Raw genomic sequence first — 27,597 nt, forward strand, 5'->3', positions numbered from 1 at the left:
AAAATAAGTGATTGCAGTGCTTTCAGCTCGTTTTGGAATGTATCTGAAGAATTACCTTGAAGGTAGTCTGGATGTGTTTTACTTTATTTTTTATTGACATTTTAAATTTGGTTTTGTGCGTTGTGGTGAGAACCTTGTTCAAATTGACAGCTTCATTTATTGGTTGTTTGCAAAATCTGGAGACAAGACCTTTGTGTGGCAGTGATTGTAATTATACCAGTCCTTTGACTAGAACTCAATAGATCAAACATGTTGGGAAATAGATGATTGAGAACAGACAAATCAAGAATGATTCAGATAAGCTATGTATATATTGATTAAACCAACCAGTGAACAATGTCAGGAAGGTAAACCGACTGGATTGGGTTCCCCCTAAACACTAGCACAATTACTTTCTTACGCTACAACCAAGAAAATGTTAACATCTGTTATTCAACTGGTGCAGGGGAAATTCTTAACTGTTTGAGAATTGTCTAGATTTAGTTTCTACATATTGTTGCATGTGGCTAATGTATGTCCTGTATATATAAAATAAAGCGTTGTTGAAAACAGTGAAGGTGTTTTGGGGCTGAAGTACCTGCCTGTGTAAATATTAGACAGGACAGTTGAAACCATCCAGAGAAAGGAACACACCAGTAGCGTTAGGACAAAGCTTTCTCAACTTAGCCATGGGATTAACTGGACACTTTTTTTGGGGGGGGGGGGGCATGCCAGGGGTGTAATCATCAGTTCACAACCTTTTGCAATAGCAATGGTTTACTCAAACAGAAAACCTTTCACACCAAAAATGAGTATTGGACAAATTCAGGTAGGTCCCTCAGTTTGGTTTGGTTTGTTGTGAATACACCCCTGGTGTTGCATAAGCCACTCTGAGAAACTGGAAAGATGCCATCTGGTGGGGGAGGTATGGAGGAAGAAATGAAAAGAGGACGTAGCTAAGACCAACAATGGATGTGTGTTAGGGGCTGTACCCAATTGTGAATACAGCAAACATTTGTGCATCCACAACACTTATCTAATTTCAATGTAGAGGTGTTGATTAGATTGGCAAGTGGGGATGGAACACTGAATCACACCTCAAATCAGGAGAGTGCACTTAAATCCACTGTTGAGTCAGGTGATGAGAGTTGTTAGTCAACCCTTCCTGCTGGACATTCCCCAGTTCTAATTCATGATATCAAATTAGAATTCTAATGTCTAACGCTCAATTCAGAAGTGTGAACACTAGATCATTACTCCTATAACTAAAGGGAAATACATACATTGCAGTAATATAAAAGAAAGCTTTATTGTATTGTCAAAACATGTTTACAAAAAGAAAAGTAAAAACAAAACTGAAGCAAAGCATGTTGGACTGTCCTGTCTTCACCTCTTCTTGAAGCCATACTTCTTCCGTTCATAAAACAGGTCCGTTTTTGAGCTGCCCAGGTTCACAATCTTGGGGCATCCGTCTCGCTGTAGGGTCAAACCAAGAAGTGTAGAGAGCATAGCAAATGGTTAGTGCAGGTATAAACCAGAGTGGCAGTATAGAAACCAAGACACGTCAGTGTGAAAAAAAATAGCTTAACGGGTAGTACTTATTGGGAAGGTTTTATGACCAGCCAAACATGTTCTGAGCCCAGAAAGTATTCACACCCCTAGACTTTTTCCACATTTTGTTGCATTACAGCCTGAATTAAACATTTAGTGAAATTGAGATCACTGGCCAACACACCATACTGTCAAAGTGGAATTGTTATTTTTTATGTTTACAAATAAAAACAAAATAAAGCTGAAATGTCTTGAGTCAATAAGTATTCAACCTCTTTTTCGTGGCAAGCCTAAATAAGTTCAGGAGTAAAAATGCACTTAACAAATCCCGTAAGTTTCATGGACTCACACTGTGCAATAATAGTTACATTAAAAAGTAATTACTAACTCATCTCTGTACCCCCCCACAATGATCTGTAAGGTCCCTCAGTCCAAGAGTGAATTTCAAAAATACATTCAACCACAAAGACCAGGGAGGGACATTTTCCCTCAAAGGGCAGTTATTCGTAGAGGGGTGAAAAAAAAAAAAAACGTTTCATTTGATTTAACTAGGCAAGTCAGTTATTATTTACAATGATGGCCTACACCGGCCAAACTCGGACGACGCTGAGCCAATTGTGTGCCGCCCTATGGGACTCCCAATCACGGCCGGTTGTGATATAGTCTGGATTCGAACCAAGTTGGCTGTTGGTACATCTCTAGCACTGAGATGCAGTGTCTTAGACTACTGCGCCCACTTGGGAAATGAAATTATACAATGTATCAACATTGCTCGCTGCTCCAATCGAACAAAATGTACAAATCTAATAACAGAAGACTCATCAGGGTCTGAATCTCCACTAGCCATCGCAAATAAATAATATTTGTGGGGGGAAAATGAAGAAAAAAAGACAGGAATAGCTGTGTGTGAAGAGCGGACTTGGAGAAGCAGATGAGTGAGGGCTGGTAGGGATGCGGCTACAACTGATATGTGAATGAAAGCGAAGTGGATATTATTGAACCTGCATACAATAGACTAGTGGCTGTTGCTTAAATTTAACTGACTTTATAAACATTGTATAACAGGAGCCAGCAGGTTCTTTAGATCGGTCTGACAGAAAAAGTCACTAGTATCATATGAAACGGTACTAGGGTGTTCTAAAATGTTGGCATCATGACGTTTTGGTGCCTGTATACCTGTGCAACACTATTAGAAAGCAAGACCACTTTGACAGACAGGAATCTTTATCATCTCTTTCCATGGGAAATGCTTTCTCCTTTCCTCTAATATTTATGGTACACCATTGTCTTCTAACAGGTGGTATTACTCATATGCGATGCTCATCCCTCAACCGTCAGAATCGTTGCGCTATCTGACGTGAGACAATGGGTATAAACTGGATTGCTGAAAATTACTCTAAATTATAGAACCACTTTCATTTCAATTTCCTGCTTAGACATCTATAAATTGTTTACAACATTAAATGTTGTGAAAGGAGTAGAAATAAAATTACATTTCATTGGTCATAAACACATATTTAGCAGATGTTATTGCACGTGTAGCGAAATGCTCGTGTTCCTAGCTCCAACAGTGAAGTAGTATCTAACAATTGACACAAATCTAAAAGAAAAAGACGAACTAAGAAATAAATAAATATTAGGTTGAGCTAGTTAAAGAAGTACCTGCTGCACACTGTTGAATTATCCCATATAGTTTATTCCAATGTAGATTATATTAACTATACAGGAGCATTCAGATCTTCCTACTCCTTTTACAATCAGAGTGTGAGAAAGGGGTGAGAGGGTAGGACACCTACATCTTTCTCCTGGATGGTGCACTCCTTGCAGTAGTAAGCATCAGACACCCCGGGACCTCCACAGATGACACAGCGCCCCTGGTACGACCCGTAGTTGCATTCGTCACAGATGCGCACCAGTGTGCACGGCCTCACATACGAATCACAGATCACACACTTTCCATCGCCTGGGAGAGTGGGGAGAGAGGGATGAGTGTGTTAATGCAATTTTGAACTGAGCCATGCACATAAACAAAGCCATCAAAGTGTTGAAATATATAACCATTCAAAAGTTTGGGGTCACATAGAAAGGGTGTTGTTTTTGAAAGAAAATGAACTTTTTCAATAAAATAAAACATCAAATTGATCAAAATACATATAGGTGCAGAGCCCCATTATCAGCAACCATCACTCCTGTGTTCCAATGGCACGTTGTGTTAGCTAATCCAAGTTTATCATTTTAAAAGGCTAATTGATCATTAGAAAACCCATTTGCAATTATGTTAGCACAGCTGAAAACTGTTGTTCTGATTAAAGAAGCAATAAAACTGGCCTTCTTTAGACTAGTTGAGTATCTGGAGCATCAGCATTTGTGGGTTCGATTACAGGCTCCAAACAGAAACAAAGAACTGTCTCCTGAAACTTGTCAGTCGATTCTTGTTCTAAGAAATGAAGGCTATTCCATGCGAGAAATTGCCAATAAACTGAAGATCTCGTACAACGCTGTGTAGTACTTCCACCATCACAGAACAGCGCAAACTGTCTTTAACCAGAATAGAAAGAGTGGGAGGCCCGTGCACAACTGAGCAGGAGGACAAGTACATTACAGTGCTTAGTTTGAGAAACAGACGCCTCACAAGTCCTCAACTGGCAGCTTCATTAAATAGTACCCACAAAACCGTCTCAACATCATTACATTTACATTACATTTAAGTCATTTAGCAGACGCTCTTATCCAGAGCAGAACATCAACAGTGAAGGCGAATCCGGGATGCTAGCCTTCTAGGCAGAGTGCAAAGACAAAGCCATATCAAAGACTGGCCAATAAAAATAAAAGATTAAGATGGGCAAATGTATTTCTTATCAATTGATGTTATTTTAAATGGACAAAAAGCTGATTTTCTTTCAAAAACAAGGATATTTCTAAGTGATCCCAAACTTTTGAACAGTAGTGTGTATATATATATATATTTGCGCCCCTACTGGATGGAAATTACAAATGTAATGGCTGTACTCAATGCAATGGCACTTATAAATGTAGATCCTTCAAACACCCACAAACAGGGAAATCGATCCCAATCAAAGGTGTTATTACGTGCTCCACTAAGGCAGTTATTGATCTTATAACTTGTCCTTGTGGTAAAAATGATATGGGTAAAACAAAGCGTGAATTAAAAGTACGTATCTCAGCGCATGGTAGCACCATTAGGTGTAAAAACTTGACTTACCCAGTTGCGACCCACTTCTTGCAGGCCACACGATTTCGTCTCTGCGTTATATTGGCATCGAACATGTCACCCTCCCTAGGAGAGGGGGTGACCTTGATAATTTATTGTTAAAACGAGAGACTGTCTGGATCTTTCATTTGAAGACGCTTGCTCCCTTCGGTCTCAACATAGACTTTGATCTGAAGCCATTCTTGTGATTATTGTGACTTTGCCATTGTAATTGTTTGTAAGCTTGTGTAGTCGGAAATTAATTTATGATCGTATGATATCCATTTTTTGTTTGCATGCTGTTCTTTGTATGCCATATTTGATAATTAACCAATGATATTAGGCCACTCTTGGCCATGATTACAGACGCATGTGCCTTTTGACACTACATAAACGAGTCATCCCGCAGTGTTTGTGAGTATACCTTGATGAAGACAGCTTGGCTGTCGAAACGTTGGTAATGACATTTTTGCATCTGAGCTCCTAGATTGTGCGGCTCTCTTTTATTTTCAAGTTTTCTACTCCCGCTAGCCAGCACCTCGCCTAAATAGGTGTGCTTTTCTTTTTCTTCTAGAATCCTGAGTAGAACCAAAACATTTGATCATATTACTCCAGTGCTAGCCTCCCTACACTGGCTTCCTGTTCAGGCAAGGGCTGATTTCAAGGTTTTACTGCTAACCTGTAAAGCATTACATGAGCTTGCTCCTACCTATCTTTCTGATTTGGTCCTGCCGTACATACCTACACGTATGCTATGGTCACAAGACGCAGGCCTCCTAATTGTCCCTAGAATTTCTAAGCAAACAGCTGGAGGCAGGGCTTTCTCCTATAGAGCTCCATTTTTATGGAACGGTCTGCCTACCCATGTCAGAGACGCAAACTCGGTCTCAACCTTTAAGTCTTTACTGAAGACTCATCTCTTCAGTGGGTCATATGATTGAGTGTAGTCTGGCCCAGGAGTGTGAAGGTGAACGGAAAGGCTCTGGAGCAACGAACCACCCTTGCTGGTTGCCCTCTCTCCACTGGGATTCTCTGCCTCTAACCTTATTACAGGGGCTGAGTTACTGGCTTACTGGTGCTCTTTCATGACGTACCTAGGAGGGGTGCGTCACTTGAGTGGGTTGAGTCACTGACGTGATCTTCCTGTCTGGGTTGGCGCCCCCCTTGGGTTGTGCCGTGGCGGAGATCTCTGTGGGCTATACTCGGCCTTGTCTCAGGATGGTGGTTGAAGATATCCCTCTAGTGGTGTGGGGGCTGTGCTTTGGCAAAGTGGGTGGGGTTATATCCTTCCTGTTTGGCCCTGTCCGGGGGTATCTTCAGATGGGGCCACAGTGTCTCCTTACCCCTCCTGTATTTATGCTGCAGTAGTTTGTGTCGGGGGGCTAGGGTCAGTTTGTTATATCTGGAGTACTTCTCCGATCTTATCCGGGGTCCTGTGTGAATTTAAGTATGCTCCCTCTAATTCTCCCTTTCTTTCTCTCTCTCGGAAGACCTGAGCCCTAGGACCATGCCTCAGGACTACCTGACATGATGACTTCTTGCTGTCCCCAGTCCACCTGGCCGTGCTGCTGCTCCAGTTTCAACTGTTCTGCCTGCGGTTATGGAACCCTGATTTGTTCACCGGACATGCTACCTGTCCCAGACCTGCTGTTTTCAACTCTCTAGAGACAGCAGGAGCGGTAGAGATACTCTGAATGATCGGCTATGAAAAGCTAACTGACATTTACTCCTGAGGTGCTGACTTGCTGCACCCTCGACAACTACTGTGATTATTATTATTTGACCATGCTGGTCATTTATGAACATTTGAACATCTTGGCCATGTTCTGTTATAATCTCCACCCGGCACAGCCAGAAGAGGACTGGCCACCCCTCATAGCCTGGTTCCTCTTTAGGTTTCTTCCTAGGTTTTGGCCTTTCTGGGGAGTTTTTCCTAGCCACCGTGCTTCTACACCTGCATTGCTTGCTGTTTGGGGTTATAGGCTGGGTTTCTGTACAGCACTTTGAGATATCAGCTGATGTACGAAGGGCTATATAAATACATTTGATGATGTATGGTCAGAAAGAGTATGACATTGTTACCGCCCGTAGCATTGAACGCAGGGGAAGCCAGCGAGCAGTTGCCCCCCCCAAAGAAATCTAAAATAATAGCCAGTCAGTATTGAGCTAAACCGAGTGAGCTCAGTTGTGAATAGTCCTGGCGCACCAAAAAAACAAACAAAGGGAAACCAGTTTGAATTTGGCTTCAGACCAATCAACATCACAAGCCAAACGTCATATTTAGCTTACGTTGATTGGACTAAATAGTTTTTGTTATCACTGTATTAGACTACGTATAGGTGATATTAGATGAAGTTGAAATGGTGCTGGAATAGAGGAGGTTGTTTTGTCGTCTAAAAATGTTGTAAACATTACCTTGCTTGATCATGCTGTCGGTCATGTAATTGTTGTTACATGCAATATGTTTTGTGGACTTCACCGGTTTTGTAATGAAGCAAATGTGTGGTTTAATTTATTCTGCCACTGTCTTCTTATTGTTATTGTCTCAGCCTTAGGCCTATATAGCCCAGTGTCAAGACATATGAACTAACAGGTTATAGAGCAAATGAATGTGTTGTGATAATTGTGTTGCAATATGGCTATTTTGGGGGGGGTTGCCCTCTCCGATGATTTTACCCACACACCGCTACTGTAACATACAGCACTAGACTAAACTTCATACGTATTGAGAGATAAACATTGTAACGCTTTCACCGATTGGATAACCCGGTATTTCCCGCCAAAGCCAGAAGTGTTATTTAAAAGCATATAAAATGTCTGGATTTGATTAGAGCGTTAAGCGGCATGAAAATTCAAACCCGATGCTTCCTGATCCGCCATATATAAAATACATTTTATGAACCCAAGCCCAAATGATTGTGCCATTATCCAATACATATATGATATCGGCACATTACACACGACAGAAAAACCATTAACGCCCATAGATGTTGCTAGCTATAGGTGCTCTTGGGTAAATAAATTAAACTAGCTCCAGCAGGCAAATCTTTGAGAGTGAAACCTATTACTGTAAGGAAACAGCAGGGAGCAGGTATCGAACCCTCAACCTTCGAGCCCGAGGTCCGGCGCGCAATCGACTGTGTGCAAAAGCATACTCGTGCGGCAGAGTCGATTTCCCAGGGTCGTTACATTACTGAATTGTACTTTCCTGATTTATATGGTCTGGAATTACACACATTGTTTAAACCATGATAAAGCAGAAGAGAACATGTAATTATGGTGTAGCACATGCGGCCTACAAAGTTATAAGTATAGGCTAGCGAATTTGATTTTGATATAATAGGGCCTCTTTGTATAGCTAGTAGGCTGACTCATATATATATATACACACACACACACACACACACAGTACCTCCCATAATATTTCCAAATGTTATTAGCCTCCCACCTTTTTCTCTCGCTATTATTCCTTCCTCGCTTTCAACAATTAAATTAAATAAGTTGTCCTTATCTTCACCATTCTAATGTCATCCTTTAATAATAATAATATAAGACTAGATTTAGATGCAGAAGGCTTTCACTTCTCTTGACAAATATCAAATGGTTATGGGTCTGAATAAATAAACTGCTATACCCTACCGCGTTCACGCTTCTTTCAATCTACCAGGGAGTTCAATTGGGCTGCTGTATTTAACATTCAGCAACAAAGAGCTTGCGCCCGTCTTCGAATAGTGTATTGGTATAAGAAATGCAACAAACAAAAAAATGTCCAGCAAGCTATTCTAGTCTAGCTATTCCTGCATGGGACTCCGAAGGGCTAATGAGCGGTAGAGGCCAGCGGAGTAGAGGTGCTTGGAGAGGAGAGGCCAGCGGAGCACAGGTGCTTGCATATTGCACAAGTGACATAGGCTACTTTTTTTTATTTAATTTTACCTTTATTTAACCAGGCAAGTCAGTTAAGAACATATTCTTATTTTCAATGACGGCCTGGGAACAGTGGGTTAACTGCCTGTTCAGGGGCAGAACGACAGATTGTCAGCTCGGGGGTTTGAACTCGCAACCTTCCGGTTACTAGTCCAATGCTCTAACCTACGCTGCCGCCCCTATAAGCTTATTAAGATGGCAAGGAACCTCCTTGCGCAGTACAAAACATGATTTAATATTTTCCTGAGTTCTCTGGTTTAGGTAGAATCACCTGCAACTGGACATTTAACCTTTCCCGATTTGAGAACGATGAAAGTAGCAGGTTAGTTTAAAAATCTATGGCAACGTTTTGTATCAGCTAAACTGTATCCTCGAGTATGGAAACATAGTTGTCACATATCTTGCGTAACAAACTGTAACTAGGTAGGGTATGTAAAATGGGGTCAACTTTGAGCACCTGTATCTCCTGAATGCATTGGCAATCAGGTCCAAAAAGTCACCTTCTGACCACCTCGGCCAACCATGTATGAAAAAGTTGTATTTAGCCCAATATTTGACTAAATGAGACTGACTGTTACTCCTTAGTGAAAGGACCTTATATGTTCTGTTTAAAGGGCGAATTGGCTCTGGAAGCCAAACCAGCCAAATACTCAATCTAAACGTGAATCGATTCTCAATTGCGATACGGCTCAAGAAACAAAACCCCTCTACTTTCATATCAAATAAAAATAATTTCACAAATGCAAAATAAACACTGTTTTAAGACGGCTGCAGCCTGCAGTCTTTCAGTGACAAAACGTTTGTGGCGCCTGTCTTCCGTTTACACAGGTGTTCGGAGACGCAGATAGTTAACGTTAATTAGCACAAGTAGTGCACCGTCTTCAATCTGTTTTCCTTAAACAAGCGCTGTAACATGGAAATGTGTCCGCTTGGGAACCCTAAACATTTTATTTATTGCCAATGTGAAAGATAAAGCCCTTACGCTTTCAAAATGTATTAATGTTCAAACCGAGCGTCGCGGCCCTTAACAACCCCCGAGACATGACCCTATTTGAGACATACATGAATGTAAAGTTGTAAACGTTATATTGAAACTTACATTTCTCGCACAATCTTCCAATAGCTGAAAAGTAAACATAAATCAGTTACTGAAAAGGATTGTACAGTAACTTAGCCAACAAATAATTATTTAATGAAGCTGGCTACGCGAGTAACGTTATGCAATCAATAAAGTGGAGTTAATTTCGCTTGAATATAGCTAACTATAACGTTAGAAGGCATTCCAAAGGGTTGACGAATAAGCAAGTTATGGTAACGTTAACTAGCTAAATGAATGAACAACATTTGCTAACTGCTCCTACTAGCATGCTCGTTACTGTACTAGCTTAGCTAGCTAGCCCCTATCAACAAAAGGCTTGAGCACAGCAATAACCCATTTACAGCACGGATCATTGCTGACAAGAAGTTAGTAGTAATACAATCATATGCGGTAAAAATAAAACGACCAGCTTACCGACACCGGCTTGTTTTCTACAAAAGATCAAATCTGGATGATGTTTAGCCATTGTCGTCGAATGCAGGGCATGCAATGGCTATGTTGAACTTTGACCCTTTCTTCCTTTCTTTTTGTTTAGTTCCTTTTTCGGATCATATTATTTTAGGTTATTTCACGTTAGTTAAAATATTATGGTTATGGATATGTCAGTGAATTAATCTAGCTAAATTCAAAAGGAGAATAATAAATATGAACTGCACATAATTCATCCCGGGGTCCTTGCAGCAAGGTATACATAATATTAGATCCAAAATAAAGGACTTAATGTTTGGCATTAATGTTGCATATTAGTTAAGAAAATATATAATATATACATTTCTGAATTCAAAATTAGAGTAGGACACAGAAAAGCTATATTTCTAATACAACTTTACACGTGCGATCTATTTTCCTGCAAAGACACGCGACGTAGACGGCTACAAAACCTGACGTCACCACTGCTCGACACATCTTTGTCAGTGAACAAAATGGCGACATACTGTCTCACCGTTGCCCGGCTGCAGGTAGGTGACATTTTATCACCTTTATGTACCATCGATGTGTGAGACTTCACCTTCAAATATAAGTGAATGTACTTTGGATGTGGACCTGATGTCTATATATGATGTTTGTCTGAGAGAGTACGATCAGTCTTGCCGGCTACCCAGGTCATCTTGTCCTGAGTCAAAGCTTCGTCATGAACTCAAGTTTGTAATTTCCACACAAATATAGCTTTTTAAAGCGATTTGTAACGTTGAAAATTGGATGAAGGTGCCCTAATGTACGATGTCATTGCGCTCTATATGTCATTTCAACCGAGGACACGTTTGTTGGTCGCAAGGTTAATGCAAGGTTAGTGCGCATAGCAACCGCACAAGGCGCTGGCAAGCACGACGCAGCATGTCCAGTGAAAACACGGTTAGACTAGTGTCCGGAGTGAGGGGTGTTATTAGAAAGCAGTTTGTCATACGAATCTTGACTTTTTGGTCTTTTTATTTTTTATTTCAAGTCTAAATGGATTTATTGGCGTTATGCTAAGGCGTTTTTATTTTTATCTGATCTCTAGAGCTGTTTGATGTTCACAGATCTGGTTTCCCCCCATACCTTTTGAGTGACAGCACCTCTTTGGTGACACAGCCAACAATACCTGTTTATTGCTGTACGTCTCAGCTGTTGTAGCTGTCAGTTGTATGCTTGGGTTCAGGGATTTCAATTGAAGGACTCATTTAGTGCTGATTAGTGACTAAACATTAGAATTTTCCAGATAACTTTGTCTTTGTATTTGCTGGCAAACGCATGCATATATTCTCGAATGCTTGTTAACCCCACATTGTGCCTATGATCTCATCTGGTTCCATACAATGAAAGGCCTTAAAGCCATACAATTCCACTGCTCCCATCTAGAGGCACAGGAAGAGCAGTTTCACCTTGAGCTAGAATGAGTCTTTATGTGCTCAACAAGGAAATGTTAAAGTTTTTATTGGCAACTCTCATCCACATACTGCTCTCTATACACACACTTGTGCATAACTTTGTAATAAACCCACCCTTCCCTTTTTATGGTTTATTTCATTGTGGGTGCAGGCACACTTTTTCATCCAAGTTGTTTACTCATGGGCTACAGTACAGCAACCAAAGACTTATCTAACTCTAGGCCCAAATTATTTTGATGTTTACTTTTTAAAATTATTATTCTCTGTCCCCAGCTTGCCCTGGGCCAGGGTGTGCGGCGCCTGCACGTGTCTGCAGCCTTCAATGCCAAGGCCAAAGTGTCAATGAGCCGCTTTGAGCCCAGCAACTTCGTCAACTATGAGAAGCTCAATGAGAATGTCAACATTGTGCGCAAGAGGTCAGTGTGCCTCTCTGTTTACACTAGAACATGAACCTGTTTCACTATGTTTACAGTGAGATGGGTGGCAGGCCTTATCTAGTGTGGTGGCATTCTGTTTCTGACTAAGCCAACTTCAATGTCTTGCCTAGGCAATGATGGGACTGTAACACAGGCTTTTTATGTTAATTGTCAGCTGTACAATTAGAGCTACTTGTAGCCCTTTACAGTAACTCTGCACACTCTCTGCCCTCCCTTTCAGACTCAACCGTCCCCTCACCCTCTCAGAAAAGATTGTCTACGGCCATCTGGATGACCCTGTGGGGCAGGACATTGCCAGGGGCAGGACATACCTGCGTCTGCGGCCGGACCGCGTGGCCATGCAGGACGCCACGGCCCAGATGGCCATGCTGCAGTTCATCAGCAGTGGCCTGCCCCAGGTGGCTGTGCCCTCCACCATCCACTGTGATCATCTGATCGAGGCCCAGATTGGAGGAGCCAAGGACCTGGCAAGGGCAAAGGTGAGCGGTCTGGGGCAGGCCTCGAATTTCCTGGCAACAGCCACGGCCGTCTCCCCCTTTTGTGGCCATAATGCCCCCTAACAAAATCCATGCCTTGCGGCCAAAGTGGCTGAGTATAATCTGGGGATACAATGTGCGTGTCATTCTTATTTAATGTTGAGGCACACATTGAATAAGTTGGGACTGTCCACATTTACTTTTCCTCAGTCAACAAGTTGCATAACATTTAGCAATAGCCTATGTCAATCTACTATCCCCCATAGTACAAAAATATACCTTTTCTATTGGTCAGCTTGTTCTGTATGAGAAATAAATATTCCAAACATAATCTGGAACCGTTGTGGGATGATAGATACCAAATTCATGAAAGAAACTGTTTTAAAAGCAGTTGGGCTGGTGCAGAAGATCAGATAATTTTTTGCTTAATATGTTGATAAACTGTTGTCTCTTCACAGTATACGTGCAGTAGGCTATATGTGCCACTCTTCCAAAATGCAATTCGCGCGGAAATGTGGCAAATGAAAATATCCTTTAGAAAGAGGGAAGATATTAAGCTGCAGCTAGGATTGTGTCTGGCTGCTGGACAATGAAAGTTGAACATGAGAGAAATAGCCTACTGGTTTCAATATGAGGAAGGGTTTATAAAAATAATTGCCTCAACATTCCTATGGCCAGAATTTGACGAGGCTATTTTGAAGTAAGGTAAGACATGCCTCATAAAATAAAAAGTCCAGGTTTGAAACATTTTATGGTTAAATGGCTTCAAAATGCTGACTGACTCCGCTCAGATTGCAAGGTGGGTGACGTTGTGGTGTGCAACAGGCACTGGCCTATCTTGAGTATGTTGACAGAATCAAGCCTTTAGGTGATAAATATAATGTAGGATAATTAATATTTTCATTCAAGTTTGGTGCCTCCCTCATGTTGGTGTTGACATGAGGCTTGTAGCCAATATGCATAGCCTATCACCTACACTTTGACATAGCTTATTATTTTTGTACTTTTTTCTTAACCAAAAAACACTTGCTTTTATTTTTTCAAATGCATTTATTGTCTCTTTTGGTTAATGTTCTTGGCGACCTAGCAGGTTGGGCACCTCTGCAAGGACAAATGACCCTGCCCCTAAAATCATGATATTTCAGTCCTGGTCATGGGGGTGGAGGCAGGTAGCCTAGCTGTTAATGGCTTTGGGCTAGTAACGGAAAATTCACTGGTTCAAATACCGAGCTGGCTATGTGAGCGACACACTTAACCCTAATTGTTCATGTAAGTTGCACTGGATAAGAGCGTCTGCTCAATGACTAAAATGTGAAATCCTCCATCCTGGGGGATGGAGGCAGGACTAGGGAATAAAGTACCAGTAATAATATTTGTCCTTTTCTCTTGGTCCTTAGGATATTAATGCAGAGGTGTATAACTTCCTGGCCAGTGCTGGAGCTAAATATGGAGTGGGCTTCTGGAAACCAGGCTCTGGCATAATCCATCAGGTACAGTAATGAGGCTAATCTGAAATTACACTTTTGAAGGCACTATTTTTCTGAGTGTTTTATGATCATGCATTCACTTGATTATATAATTACATTACAATAAATTGTTTATGAATGCAGGTCCAGAATTTCATTATGTTAATGTGATGTTATGTTAACAAGATATTGCACATTTATAATGAAGAGCTATGTTTGCAGTGTTAAGTACCATATTGCACCATTTCAGATCATCCTGGAGAACTATGCCTACCCAGGGGTGTTGCTGATTGGCACAGACTCTCACACACCCAATGGTGGCGGACTGGGCTCCATCTGCATTGGAGTGGGAGGGGCTGATGCTGTTGATGTCATGGCTGGCATCCCCTGGGAGCTCAAGTGTCCCAATGTAAGTGTGATTCCTAGTTTATATTTAACAGAAACCTTTTTCCTGAAGTCCCCAGTAATATAGTACAGTGGTATAATGCATTTCTACAACTGATACTACATAAACCTCACTTAACCATGTTTTCCAACGACAGGTTATTGGGGTGAAGCTGACAGGCAAGCTGTCAGGATGGACATCCCCCAAGGATGTGATCCTTAAGGTTGCTGGGATTCTGACTGTGAAGGGAGGTACTGGAGCCATTGTGGAGTACCACGGACCTGGGGTGGACTCCATCTCCTGCACAGGTCCGAGAGAGGGAGGACTTTGTTACCTCTACACACTACTGCACACTTCATAGTGGTTATGCAGTCAATGAGACAGTTTATAATCTATCTAGGATGGTGACCAGCTGATCTCTGATCTAATATACTGTACTTGGATTTTTTTGTGCTCCTCACACCATACATAATCAAAGTGTTTACTATCAAGCCACATTGTGATTTTGTGTTGTAGAAATGCCTATAGTAACCTACAGACCATTGTGGGTTTTAGGAATGGCCACTATCTGCAACATGGGGGCTGAGATTGGAGCCACTACCTCTGTGTTCCCCTATAACCACCGCATGAAGACCTACCTGGAGAAGACTGGCCGTGGAGGTCAGTCAGTTCAGTTCAAGTCTCCGGTTATATGCTGAATATGTTTGTGGAAGTCCTGGGAATGTGTCCCAAATGGCACCCTATTCCCTATATAATACACTATAAGGGGAATAGGGTGCTACTATGGACACTCCCCTGAAATGGTTGTCATTTCATTTTAAAGAGATGTTTGATCCATTTATCTGACCAGTTGCCCTCCCTATCTCAGACATTGCTGCCCTGGCTGACGATTACGCTGACCTGCTGGTTCCTGACGTGGGCTGTGAGTATGACTCAATGGTCGAGATCAACCTAGATGAGGTGAGTGCCCTCCCCTGCTCTTTCTCTCTCTCATACACCCCCACATCCCCAACCTAACCATGCTACTTTTCTCTGTCCCTCCAAGCTGAAGCCCCACATCAACGGGCCCTTCACCCCTGACCTGGCCCACCCCATGGCAGACATTGGGGCCACCGCAGTGAAAAATGGCTGGCCCCTGGAAGTCAAAGTGGGTCAGTGCAGCCTTTTGACCTCACAGTTGACCACTGGCTCTCACAACCATGTCTCTGTTTAGAGCTATTTTTGTGCTATTGCTGTGATATTACCATATTATTAACTATACATCTGACTTTAGCCTTGTATACTGATCTATAGATTTTCTACTGAGAAAGTAGACCTGCAGCAGGTGGCTCCTTAAGCTCTGTCCCCTCCCCTCAGGTCTGATTGGCAGCTGCACCAACTCCAGTTATGAGGACATGGGCCGCTCTGCCTCCGTGGCCAAACAGGCCCTGGACAAAGGTCTGAAGTGCAAGGCTGCGTTCACCATCACCCCCGGGTCTGAACAGATTCGCGCCACAATCGAGCGAGATGGATATGTGAGTCCCTGGGCACGGGCAGATGTCTAGTATAGGGGAAGGGGATATGATCAGGGATGTCTTGGGTGCTGGTCACTCACCTAGCAAATCAGGGCGACAGGATAACTTTTGTAAAATATTGTTAACATCCTTGATTCTTAGGATGTCAACTTTGGCACAACTCTGCTCTCTAGTTTTAAGGGAATCATATGTAGCCAATTTGTAATTGGAGCCTTGGATGTTGATATTTTCAGCAGGAACTACTTCTTTTAGCTGCTCCTAATTGAAGCTGTATGTTCTGTAGTCCAAGATCCTTGGTGATGTTGGTGGAATGGTCCTGGCAAACGCCTGTGGACCCTGCATTGGACAGTGGGACAGGTAATAATTAGTTGACTTACTCATTTATGTTAAGAGCTGTTGAGGTGATCGTATTACTGGCAGTCATGAGTCATGACCTTAGTAAAATTCGATGTGACCGTTGGGTCACGGTAATCTCCAGATATGCACTCTGGACATGCATTAGTAGTACGTTCATCAGGTTGCTAATGGCCTGGTACTCGGGGGCTCTACTGTCCTTTTGAACCACTCTGACATCAATGCAAATATAATCACAAATCGCATGAAAACGGAATATGCTTTTAAAACTCACCTCACTGTGATTGATCAATTTGAAAAAGAAGTTAAACAGGTTGCAACTGAGTGGAAAACAGTTGTGGATGTTTCAAAGCCTAACACAATGAAATGGACAGCGTTTTTCTAAGGTGACGATTAATCCGAAACAGCCATATGCTGTTTTTTGAATTAATAAGCATAGGCCTATATTTGAGCCCAAGCCCCCACCCCCAAGGGAACTGAATTAAAATAATGATTGTCTTTGTACAATACATGGCTTACCGCATAATATACATGACAGGAAAACGTGTATAAATAAAAGTAGGCTGACACAATACCCTTTTAAGCTACCGAATCTCACCACGGTGAGTTTCTACTCTCTCCTTCATTCCTTTATCCAGTGTGCAGAGAGGGGCTGTCAGTCTAATCAAATGTTTTCGTTGTGAAAATTTGTTACTGTTCACTTTCCCAAATTAAGCACTGGGTATCTGCAGGAACCGGTTTGGGTGTCATTTTTCTGTCGTGCAGCGAAATGACTCAAGTAGCCTATAAGAGTGAAAAACATACCTGCAGGAAAGTAACATCTTCGCTATTCCAGTGTATACAGATGACTCGTCTTTTTATCTTGCCAATTTAATAATGGGCCAATCTAAACTAATTTGACATATTAGTAAATATTAAATGGAGAATATTCTGATGGGTGAGAATATGAGGAAACGGCGTGTGCAGCCTGAGGCAAGGTAGTGGCAGCTTTCTTTTTTCAATTCATCAATAGCCGATAGTCGAATCATGCAGCCCGTACAGTGCATTCGGAAAGTATTCAGAACCCTTTTCCCCCCACATTTTGTTACATTACAGCCTTATTATAAAATGATTAAAATAAAACCAATTCCTCATAAATCTACACACAATACGCCATAATGACCAGGCAACATCGTTTTTTTTTTTTTGAAATGTTTGATAGTTTATAAAAAAAGATGCCTTCATTTACATAAGTAATCAGACCCTTTGCTATGAGACTTGACATTGCGCTCTGGTGCATCCTGTTTCCATTGATCATCCTTGAGCTGTTTCTACAATACAACTTGATTGGAATCCACCTGTGGTAAATTTCAATTGATTGGGTGTGATTTGGAAAGGCACACAACTGTCTATAAGGCCCCACAAGTTGACAGTGTATGTCTGCAGTATTGAAGGTCCTCAAGAACACAGTGACCTCCATTCTTCTTTAATGGACGAAGTTTGGAACCACCAAGACTCTCCACTAGAGCTGTCCGCCCAGCCAAACTGAGCAATGGGGAGGAGAAGGGCCTTGGTCACTCTTGACAGAGCTTCAGAGTTCCTCTGTGGAGATAGTTGTCCTTCTGGAAGTATCTGAATGTCCTTGAGTGGCCCAGTCGGAGTCCAGACTTGAACATAGCTGTGCAGTGACTCTCCCGATCCAACCTGACAGAGCTTGAGAGGATCTGCAGAGAAGAATGGGAGAAACTCCACATATACATATGTGTCAAGCTTGTAGCGTCATACCCAAGAAGAGTTGAGGCTGTAATCACTGCCAAAAGTGCTTCAACAAAGTACTTAAAGGGTCTGAATACTTACATTTACATTTAAGTCATTTAGCAGACGCTCTTATCCAGAGCGACTTACAAATTGGTGCATTCACCTTATGACATCCAGTGGAACAGCCACTTTACAATAGTGCATCTAAATCTTAAAGGGGGGGGGGGGTGAGAAGGATTACTTATCCTATCCTAGGTATTCCTTAAAGAGGTGGGGTTTCAGGTGTCTCCGGAAGGTGGTGATAGACTCCGCTGTCCTGGCGTCGTGAGGGAGTTTGTTCCACCATTGGGGGGGCCAGAGCAGCGAACAGTTTTGACTGGGCTGAGCGGGAACTGTACTTCCTCAGTGGTAGGGAGGCGAGCAGGCCAGAGGTGGATGAACGCAGTGCCCTTGTTTGGGTGTAGGGCCTGATCAGAGCCTGGAGGTACTGAGGTGCCGTTCCCCTCACAGCTCCGTAGGCAAGCACCATGGTCTTGTAGCGGATGCGAGCTTCAACTGGAAGCCAGTGGAGAGAGCGGAGGAGCGGGGTGACGTGAGAGAACTTGGGAAGGTTGAACACCAGACGGGCTGCGGTGTTCTGGATGAGATGTAGGGGTTTAATGGCACAGGCAGGGAGCCCAGCCAATTTACGCTAGCTATAATTAAAAGATGGGCTACTATAAGTTGACATAACCAAATGCCTTTTCTTTATAGAGTAGTGAACCCGACTGTGGTGAGTCAGGTTGCAATGAAGGAGATGCAGAGTGAGGAAGCGTTGACGCAAGCAGGGAGATGGGTTAGTATTCAGAGGTTCCCAAACTTGGGGTCCCTAAAATTCTAAATAGGCGCCCGAGAGAGTCTTTAATCTTTATCAAACACATTCATAACTTGTGTCTTTTCAAATGGGTTTAGAATGCAACATTTTACACTTTACACTATCAGAATTCACTTTCATGTCATATTTTAAATATTAAGACAATTTAATATGTACACTGAGCAAAAATATTAATGCAACAATTTAAAATAATTTACTGAGTTACAGTTCATGTAAGGAAATCAGTCAACATCTTCAGTTCTGACTTAGCACTAATGTATGTAGTCATGAAACGGGTATTATTGAGTAGAACTTGTAAGTCAGTCTTTTTTTCATGAGGTTGTGGCGATATACTACCATCTGTTGGCGACTAGGAAAAATTGCATAATAGGAACTTACAGATTGATGGTCTGTAAATAAATATTAGTGCTTGAAAAAGCACTTAAGTCCATAAATTTTACTTGCCGCTGACTTTACGAACCCTGGAGACGAGAACAGCCATTGCCTTAAGAATAGTGAGGAAACCTTAACCTTAATTAGGTACATTAATATATTTTGGTACATTAAATAATAATTATAATAATATATGCCATTTAGCAGACGCAGATCATGCTTGTCACGTTGCCTGTTTGGTCCCGGGGAGTGTTTAACCAACTGAGCTACTGATTCCGTGAGCCTCAAGCAACCACAACCTCTGAAACAATTTCACAAATCTGTCTGTTTAAAAAAAAAATCTTTGCTCTTCTGTAATAAAGGCTTTATACTTTGTTAGGGTATTACTTGTTTATTGTGTTTACACTTCGAAGTTGTCTCATATAATATTTTTAATAATGACTCATTTCTTGGTCTTATTGTTATTATAACGATCATAATAATTATGGTCATTAACATTATTTACATTTACATTTAAGTATTTAGCTTATCCAGAGCGACTAAATATTCACCTTATGACAGCCTTAACCACCTTATCGGTATTCCTTAAAGAGGTGGGGTTTCAGGTGTCTCCGGAAGGTGGTGATTGACTCCGCTGTCCTGGCGTCGTGAGGGAGTTTGTTCCACCATTGGGGGGCCAGGGCAGCTTTTGTGGGCTGAGCCTTCCTCAGTGGTAGGGAGGCGAGCAGGCACGGAACCCAAACCGTGCGCTATCGTGCATACATTTATTTTGTCCCCCTACACCAAACGCGATTACGACACGCAGGTTAAAATATCAAAAGCTCTGAACCAATGACATTAATTTGGGGACAGGTCGAAAAGCAGTAAACATGTATGGCTATTTAGCTTGCACATGCTGGCTAATTTGTCCTGGGATATAAACAGTTATTTTACCTGAAATACACAAGTTCTTCTACTCCGCCAATTAATCCACACATAAAACGGCCAACCGAATCGCTTCTAGTCATCTCTCCTCCTTCCAGGCCTTTTCATCTTTTGAATTTATATAGTTATTGGCATCTACACTTTCATAGTTTACCACGGCAAAACAGTTTGTCTTTCAATCACCCATGTGGGTATAACCAATGAGGAAATGGCACGTGGGTACCTGCTTCTATAAACCAATGAGGAGATGGGAGAGGCAGGACTTTCAGCTCGATCTGCTTCACAAATAGGAGTTCTATTTTAGCCCTTGGCATCACAGACGCTCGTTGGCGCGAGCAATAATTGAATGACATTGATTTCTAAATGTATTTTGCGACGCACGCGACGTGTAACTTCAATACTTATATAGGCTACTGTATCATGCGATTGTTTTTAGTCTGCTGTAATAAAGGTTTACCCCCCCCCCAAAAAAAGTCTGGTATGCTTATGTAGTGTTTACATTGTTCCAAACCATCAGACAAATGTATATTGTAATCCAACAGCACCTGTTTGGCGCACAGCGCTGCCAGTATTTTCCACAACTAGTCAAATTTATTCCACACACTTTTTCCTCCTGAGCAAGCAGTAAACGTTCCCCCGTTTTCAAGTTTATTTGTCATGTCCTCTGCATCCATTTTGCGATGCATACATGTGTCACGTAACGAGAGGAATGGTTGCTGGAATAGGGCATGTTTTTCTTAAACAAATTAGGGATTCTGTAACAGAACTTTTGTCAAATGGCTGTAATTATTTTGCAGGTTCAGTAACATGAACAGCGCAGTAAACACTGATCTGTGCTGGTCGCTGCAGCAGGGAGGAAAGAGGGAGAGACAACGGGTGCTCGTCAGTCACTCCAATGTCTTTTTATTTTTTAACACTGGAAGTCTGAGCCCGCCCAGCACAATCAAATCAACTGCGGACGAACTCATGTCTTTCAATTATTTAATCAAACGGTGCACTCAAAGCATAAGACGAGCTCAGTACATATAGTTGATTAGGTGAAAACACATAGGATGTGTCTAAAAAATGAAAAATTCACATTTTAAACTTTTCTACCATTTTATTGGTAGAACAGATTACTCTCGGTCACCCAATATTATTTTTGTTTGTTTAGGATAGTCCTAAAGGGATATATTGTGATGGTGTATATTCAATTGATTTTGTTCCAAAGGCGCCAAGACAGCAGCTTTGTGTGGAGGCCTGGAGATGCTAAACTTGTTTGTTAATTAACATAAATTACTGTGAGACCTGCAGACCTTTGCATGACAATAACCAACTGACAATTTCATGACTGCCACAGCCCTATTTATGTTCATTCTGTTATTAATTTAGACTTAAATGTGTCTTAAGATATTGGTTGTGTTTCAAATAGCATCCTATTCCCTGTGTAGTGCACTGCTTTTGACCATGGCCCGTAGGGCTTTGGTCAAAAGTCGTACACTATATAGGGAATAGGGTGCCATTTGGGATACAATATTAAGTTGCTGTTTCTGTTCAGGCGTGATGTGAAGAAGGGAGAGAAGAACACCATCGTCACATCTTACAACAGGAACTTCACCGCCAGGAATGACGCCAACCCAGCCACACATGCCTTTGTCGCCTCCCCTGAGGTACTTTTAGGACGCTAAATGCACCTTATTTTCTGACTTTGTCTTTTCTCACTCGCATAGAAATATTATACACTTGCGTGTACACACACCTTGCCTCTCTCTCCCTTGTCCTCTGCTCCTCCAGATCGTCACAGCCCTGGCCATCGCAGGAACCCTGGATTTCAACCCCGAGGTTGATTACCTTACGGCCGCCAATGGAGAAAAGTTTAAGCTAAAGGCCCCCAGTGCAGACGAGCTGCCCAAGTTGGACTTTGACCCCGGTCAGGACACCTACCAGCACCCCCCTGCCGAGGGTGGCTCAAAGCTGAGGGTGGACGTCAGCCCCACCAGCACCCGGCTGCAGCTGTTGGAGCCCTTTGACAAATGGGCCGGAGGTGACCTGGAGGACCTGCAAATCCTCATCAAGGTCAGGGGTCAAAGGATAATCTGGGGTCTGTTCAGGAGGGTGCGACATTATAGAACGTTCAGATAGAAATATATTTTGTAACTGAAGACTCCTTTTTAAAATGTGATCCTTTCCAGTCACCCTTACTCTTGTTCTCCTTTTCCCATTCCACCATTCATGCTCTCTCTCCAGGTGAAGGGGAAATGCACCACAGACCACATCAGTGCCGCTGGTCCATGGCTCAAGTTCCGTGGTCACCTTGACAACATCTCCAACAACATGCTAATTGGAGCAGTCAACATCGAGAACGACGGCGTTAACAAGATCAAGAACCAGCTGACAGGAGAGTACGGCGGTGTGCCTGACGTCGCCCGTCATTACAAGGTAAGCACCCCGGATGATGAACAATGACCCTTGACCCCTAGCTCAAACAACATCCTTACTTGAGATAAACAAGTGTACTTTTCGCTCTAATTTCCCTTTGAAAGTCTGTCTCGTTAAGATTCAGACCCTTTTATCATTTTGTCCAAGAGGGATTGATATCGATTAGGCATTCCCTTAAACATTTAGCCATCAATGTAAGAAATGGCAATTGATTAGGGATTTTAATAGTTCCCCCTTTATTTTTAAAATATTTTTTAACTCCCCTCACCTTCCTCTTCTCCCAGGCCAACGGTCTGTCATGGGTGGTTGTTGGAGATGACAACTACGGTGAGGGATCCAGCAGAGAGCATGCAGCCCTGGAGCCCAGGCACCTGGGAGGAAGATGCATAATTGTCAAGAGCTTTGCCAGAATCCACGGTAACTTACTACATACAAGATCCACTTAGGGCTGGGCTGTATAACGTATTTGACTATATACCGGTATTGATGCACGTACCGGTTTGGGTTTTTACTATACCTTCTGTAACTGTATTTGAATGTTTGTTAAATGGTCAGTGCAGCACATGCAACAATGTAGATGATGATGACGACAATGTTTCCACTTTGATCTTAATATGAATCCACGTTTGTTTCTTACAAACTAGCTGTTTGCAGATGTATTTTCTTAGCAATTTAAGCTAAATTGTGTTAGCCATTAATGCTAATCGCTAACTAGCTAATAAAAGTACTGAATCTGAGCAAACGTAGCTAGCTAATACCAGTGCTGGTGGAGGCTTAAATCCGCATATTGTTTGTGCAACAGTATCTTCTAAATCCGAGGAATAGGCGAAGCATGAATATGTTGGCTACATTAATAAAGATTTAATGTAGCCAAAGATTATGGGGTCCCATAGGAAACACTGAACATCACTTTGGTTACAGCCCTGTCACAATAACTAGTCGAAGGCATTTTCATTCTTTGTCATGTCAAACAACACTGTGTTCAAAGTGACCACTATTATTTATATTCTAACTATAAAATAAACATTCTATTTCCATGATTCCAAAGTTCACCTGTGTTTTGATCTAAATCGCAGTTGCAACATTTGGTTAAAAATGAGGCCTAGGGGCCTCCCGGGTGGCGCAGTGCTAGCTGTGACACCAGAGATTCTGGGTTTGAGCCCAGACTCTGTTGCAGCTGGCCGTGACCGGGAGGTCCATGGGGCGACTCACAATTGGCTGGGTTAGGGAGGGTTTGACCAGGCAGGGATATCCTTGTCTCATCGCGCACTAGCAACTCCTGTGGCGGGCCGGGCACAGTGCACGCGGACCAGGTCGCCAGGTGTATTGTTTCCTCCAACACATTGGTGCGGCTGGCTTCCGGGTTGGATGTGTGTTAAGAAGCAGTGTGGCTAGATTGTGTTGTGTTTCGGAGGCTCTCGACCTTCGCCTCTCCCGAGGATGTGCGGGAGTTGTAGCGATGAGACAAGACTAACTGGACCAATTGGATACCATGAAAAGGGGGGTAAAAAAAGAGGCAGTGTTTTAAAAAATTTATTTTTTATTTTTTCCTAATTGTGGAAATTCTCATGAGTGCAGAAATTCATGTAAATGCAGGAAATTATTTTTGTTGAATTGAACAGTATAATTTAGAATAGGTGTTACACACTACTCATAAAGCAAATGTAGAACTTTTATTAATCAAATACCGTCAAACATTTAGAATACCATTGTTATTTTGGCCATATCACCCAGCCCTATATCCACGTTAACTTACAACAGGATCCATGGTAACTTGCGTACAGGCTAAAAGGGACAGTTTGTGTGTAAGCAGAACATTGCATTGCATCTACATTGTGTCTCTCGCCAACTTCATTTTTCCTTCTCTCTGTAGAGACAAATCTGAAGAAACAGGGAATGCTGCCCCTGACCTTCCAGAACCCCGCTGACTACGACAAGATCCGCCCAGACGACAAGATATCCATCAAAGGGCTTGCAACCTTCACCCCAGGAAAGGTGAGTGGCACTTACACCAGTCTGTAGGCTTTGAGACTGTCCAGGATCAGAATCGCCCACCTCCAGATTAGGATCTGGGACTTTGTTTCCAGAAGGTTCACATGTCTGTATCTCTAATGGTGTATCCCTGCCCCTCCAGCCCCTGTCTACAGTAGTGAAGCACAGTGACGGCACCAAAGATGAGTTCCAGCTGAACCACACCTTCAACGAGACACAGATCGAATGGTTTCAGGCCGGCTCGGCCCTCAACAGAATGAAAGAGCTCCAGTAACTTGAGAGAGGGAAGAAGAGCTACAGAGACAGGGGGAGGGGTTGAGAGGACAGGGGGACATGCTGTGTTTTAAAGATATGGGATGTCTCAATATTCTTGAATGGCTTCCTCCCTCTCCTTATGTTTATCACTGATCTTTAAGGTAAAAGTACTTGTTAATGAGCTCTGTTTAACCAATCAGTGATGAGGGAGAGGAGGCGACTTAAGAGTTTTGAGACTTGGTAAAGAATAAAAGCCACACCCCTCCAATATCACGATTCCGGTCCAGTACAATCATCAACCCCTGCATGTGACATCCACTGCCCTGCACTGTATAGACAAGTCAAACACAAACCACAGAACTTTTCTTATGTAAGAAACGCATCAAACTTTGCAGTACAGATAGGAGTGCATACACACAGATGGGTACTACTGTAGAGTTGTTTTAAGGTACTGTGAGTTGCTGTGGTAGACAGAATTAACGGTCTGTCAGGCATGAATGTTGTCTCACAGATACTGTATACAAAGGGACACTTACCGTTAAGTGTCATATGTACACGCTCTACTTTTGAGCGGAACTGTAACCTAATACACTGCCAATCGCAGCTCCTGTTATCAGTTTCAACCGATTGGTGAGGTTTGAAGTCTGTTTCAGTCAGTCCTGTAGTCACTCACCTTGCCTCTGAGTTGCACCAGTGTAGCACTTTATCTGTTGCAGGCGGCACGGTCTATCTGTGTTAGTGATCGGGTGACTGCTTTGTCCTTTCTGCTCTATCCACACGCCGTACGATGTGTTTTGTTAATTTTGTGGTAGATTCTCCAAAATACAAAAAATAGAATACACTTGCTGGTTAATAAGAGGCAAATTGATTTATCTATATGTGCATGTTACCTCTTTGTAACAACATCCCACCATCACTGAAAAATAATAATACAACACAGTTCAAAGCTTCAAATATTTTAGTGATTGTATTTTTTTCTCAAAGCTTGGATGTGCATTGACATGTTTAATGCGGTCTCCTCAGAACAGTGTTGATTGGACTACCAGATTCTTTCGCCCTGTCCTGTGTTTGGTTTTTTTGCGCTCTTTTATCTAATCTTACATGTTAGTGCCCAGAGTTTGTCTGAGTCGGGTAACTTGGCCAGGGAAAAAATCCTTGTCTTTGACACCAGGTTTACTTCAGTGATAGACACCTAAAACACTCCCATTGCTTAGCAGTGTATTGGAACTCTCTCAAACATACTAGCTAACTCTGCCTAGAAACATATCCGCAAGGAATTACAAATGTATGAATTTTTCTGTATTTTTATAAAACACATTTAAACACAATCCCAACTGCATTAAAGTTGAGTGACGAAGTGCAGCAGCTTTCCGAGTCTGCTGTGCCATGGGAGAAATGGTACCATGGCCTCAATGTCTGTTCGATTAACCCCCCCCCCCCCACAGACAGGTCATTGCTGGAAAGGATCCTGCTTTTGTCAAATTAACCTCAGATTTGACTTTTCGTAGCAGATTGGAACATGCGCAGCAGGTTCTGAGAATTAGGTTAGGAAAAGGGTTAGGGTTAGTTAAAATGAAGGGGGAAAAATATACTTTTGATTTTAATTTGACCAAAGCTGGATCCCTTCTAGCCTTGACCCCCTAGACGGGAAACACACATGCCAAACAATCTCAATCACTCGTACTATCATCACCAACCTCCTCCTGTCTACAGTATGGAAAGTGTCTGGATCCATGTGTATTTAAATGTCTTTTTCTGTGTTATTTTTTTCTCTATTGCAGAAATGAGTGCTATCCAGTTGCAATGCGTTGTAAAATAAACTGACATTTCAATGACTATAGACCACTGCCTCTGTGGGTTAAGTTGTGCTGTCTGGGGTAAAAAAAAAATTGTCTCTTGTGTGAGGGAGGGAGAGAGACAATCTTCTAGGACGAGTTTATTTTATTTGTATTTTTTTGCACCATGTTATTATCTATTGTATTTTCCATCTCTATGCAGCATGATAGACAGTTGGTCACACTTCTCCAAAGCCGCTGAGCCGAGAAGGGTGTAATTGCAGACCGCAATTTAGGGTGTTTTCTGGTATGGGTGTTTCTTAATATCAAGTTATACCCATTGATGCTAACCATTTGGACAGCTGACGAAGAAAGCTGCAGTCATTAGATTTTGACATGGTCTGTACATTCTTCCATATACCAGAAATGGCATGATCATTACAGATTCACCTTGTGCTGGAAACAATAATGCCACTCTAAAATGTGCAGTTTTGTCACCAAGTTTTGAGGGAGCATGCAATTGGCATTTTGACTGCAGGAATGTCCACCAGAGCTGGTGCTACATAATTTCATGTTAATTTCAAATCAAATTTTATTGGTCACATACACATGGTTAGCAGATGTTAATGTGAGTGTAGTGTAATGCTTGTGCTTCCAGTTCAGACTATGCAGTAATATCTAGCAATTCATCTAACAAATTCACAACTACCTTATACACACATATAAAGGGATGAATAGAATATGTACATATAAATATATGGATGAGCGATGGCGTGCGGCATAGGCAAGATGCAGTAGATGGTATATAGTATATACAGTGGGGCAAAAAAGTATTTAGTCAGCCACCAATTGTGCAAGTTCTCCCACTTAAGATGAGTTCTGTAATTTTCATCATAAGTACTTCAACTATGACAGACAAAATGAGAAAGAAATCCAGAAAATCACATTGTAGGATTTTTAATGAATTTATTTGCAAATTATGGTGG

The 27,597-nt window shown here is 42.1% G+C and overlaps 2 protein-coding genes across 2 annotated transcripts; one reads left to right on the forward strand and one right to left on the reverse strand.

Moving 5' to 3' along the window:
* Window positions 1-1,269: 1,269 nt before the first annotated feature.
* On the reverse strand, window positions 1,270-10,510 carry LOC124040154 (PHD finger-like domain-containing protein 5A). Its single transcript, XM_046357059.1, has 4 exons — window positions 10,179-10,510; window positions 9,765-9,788; window positions 3,327-3,493; window positions 1,270-1,455 (listed from the first exon to the last, which is right to left on the reverse strand). The coding sequence occupies exons 1-4, from the start codon at window positions 10,228-10,230 to the stop codon at window positions 1,366-1,368; spliced, it is 333 nt and encodes a 110-aa protein (XP_046213015.1). The 5' UTR covers window positions 10,231-10,510; the 3' UTR covers window positions 1,270-1,365.
* Window positions 10,511-10,623: 113 nt separating this feature from the next.
* Window positions 10,624-26,676, forward strand: LOC124040152 (aconitate hydratase, mitochondrial-like). Its single transcript, XM_046357056.1, has 17 exons — window positions 10,624-10,723; window positions 11,906-12,048; window positions 12,290-12,548; window positions 13,943-14,035; window positions 14,262-14,420; window positions 14,554-14,704; window positions 14,952-15,056; window positions 15,265-15,356; window positions 15,442-15,547; window positions 15,753-15,910; window positions 16,194-16,267; window positions 21,709-21,820; window positions 21,945-22,226; window positions 22,398-22,589; window positions 22,874-23,006; window positions 24,463-24,584; window positions 24,724-26,676. The coding sequence occupies exons 1-17, from the start codon at window positions 10,688-10,690 to the stop codon at window positions 24,853-24,855; spliced, it is 2,349 nt and encodes a 782-aa protein (XP_046213012.1). The 5' UTR covers window positions 10,624-10,687; the 3' UTR covers window positions 24,856-26,676.
* The last annotated feature ends 921 nt before the right edge of the window (window positions 26,677-27,597 follow it).

Source organism: Oncorhynchus gorbuscha, linkage group LG07 (assembly GCF_021184085.1).
Source record: "Oncorhynchus gorbuscha isolate QuinsamMale2020 ecotype Even-year linkage group LG07, OgorEven_v1.0, whole genome shotgun sequence".
NCBI lineage: Eukaryota > Metazoa > Chordata > Actinopteri > Salmoniformes > Salmonidae > Oncorhynchus > Oncorhynchus gorbuscha.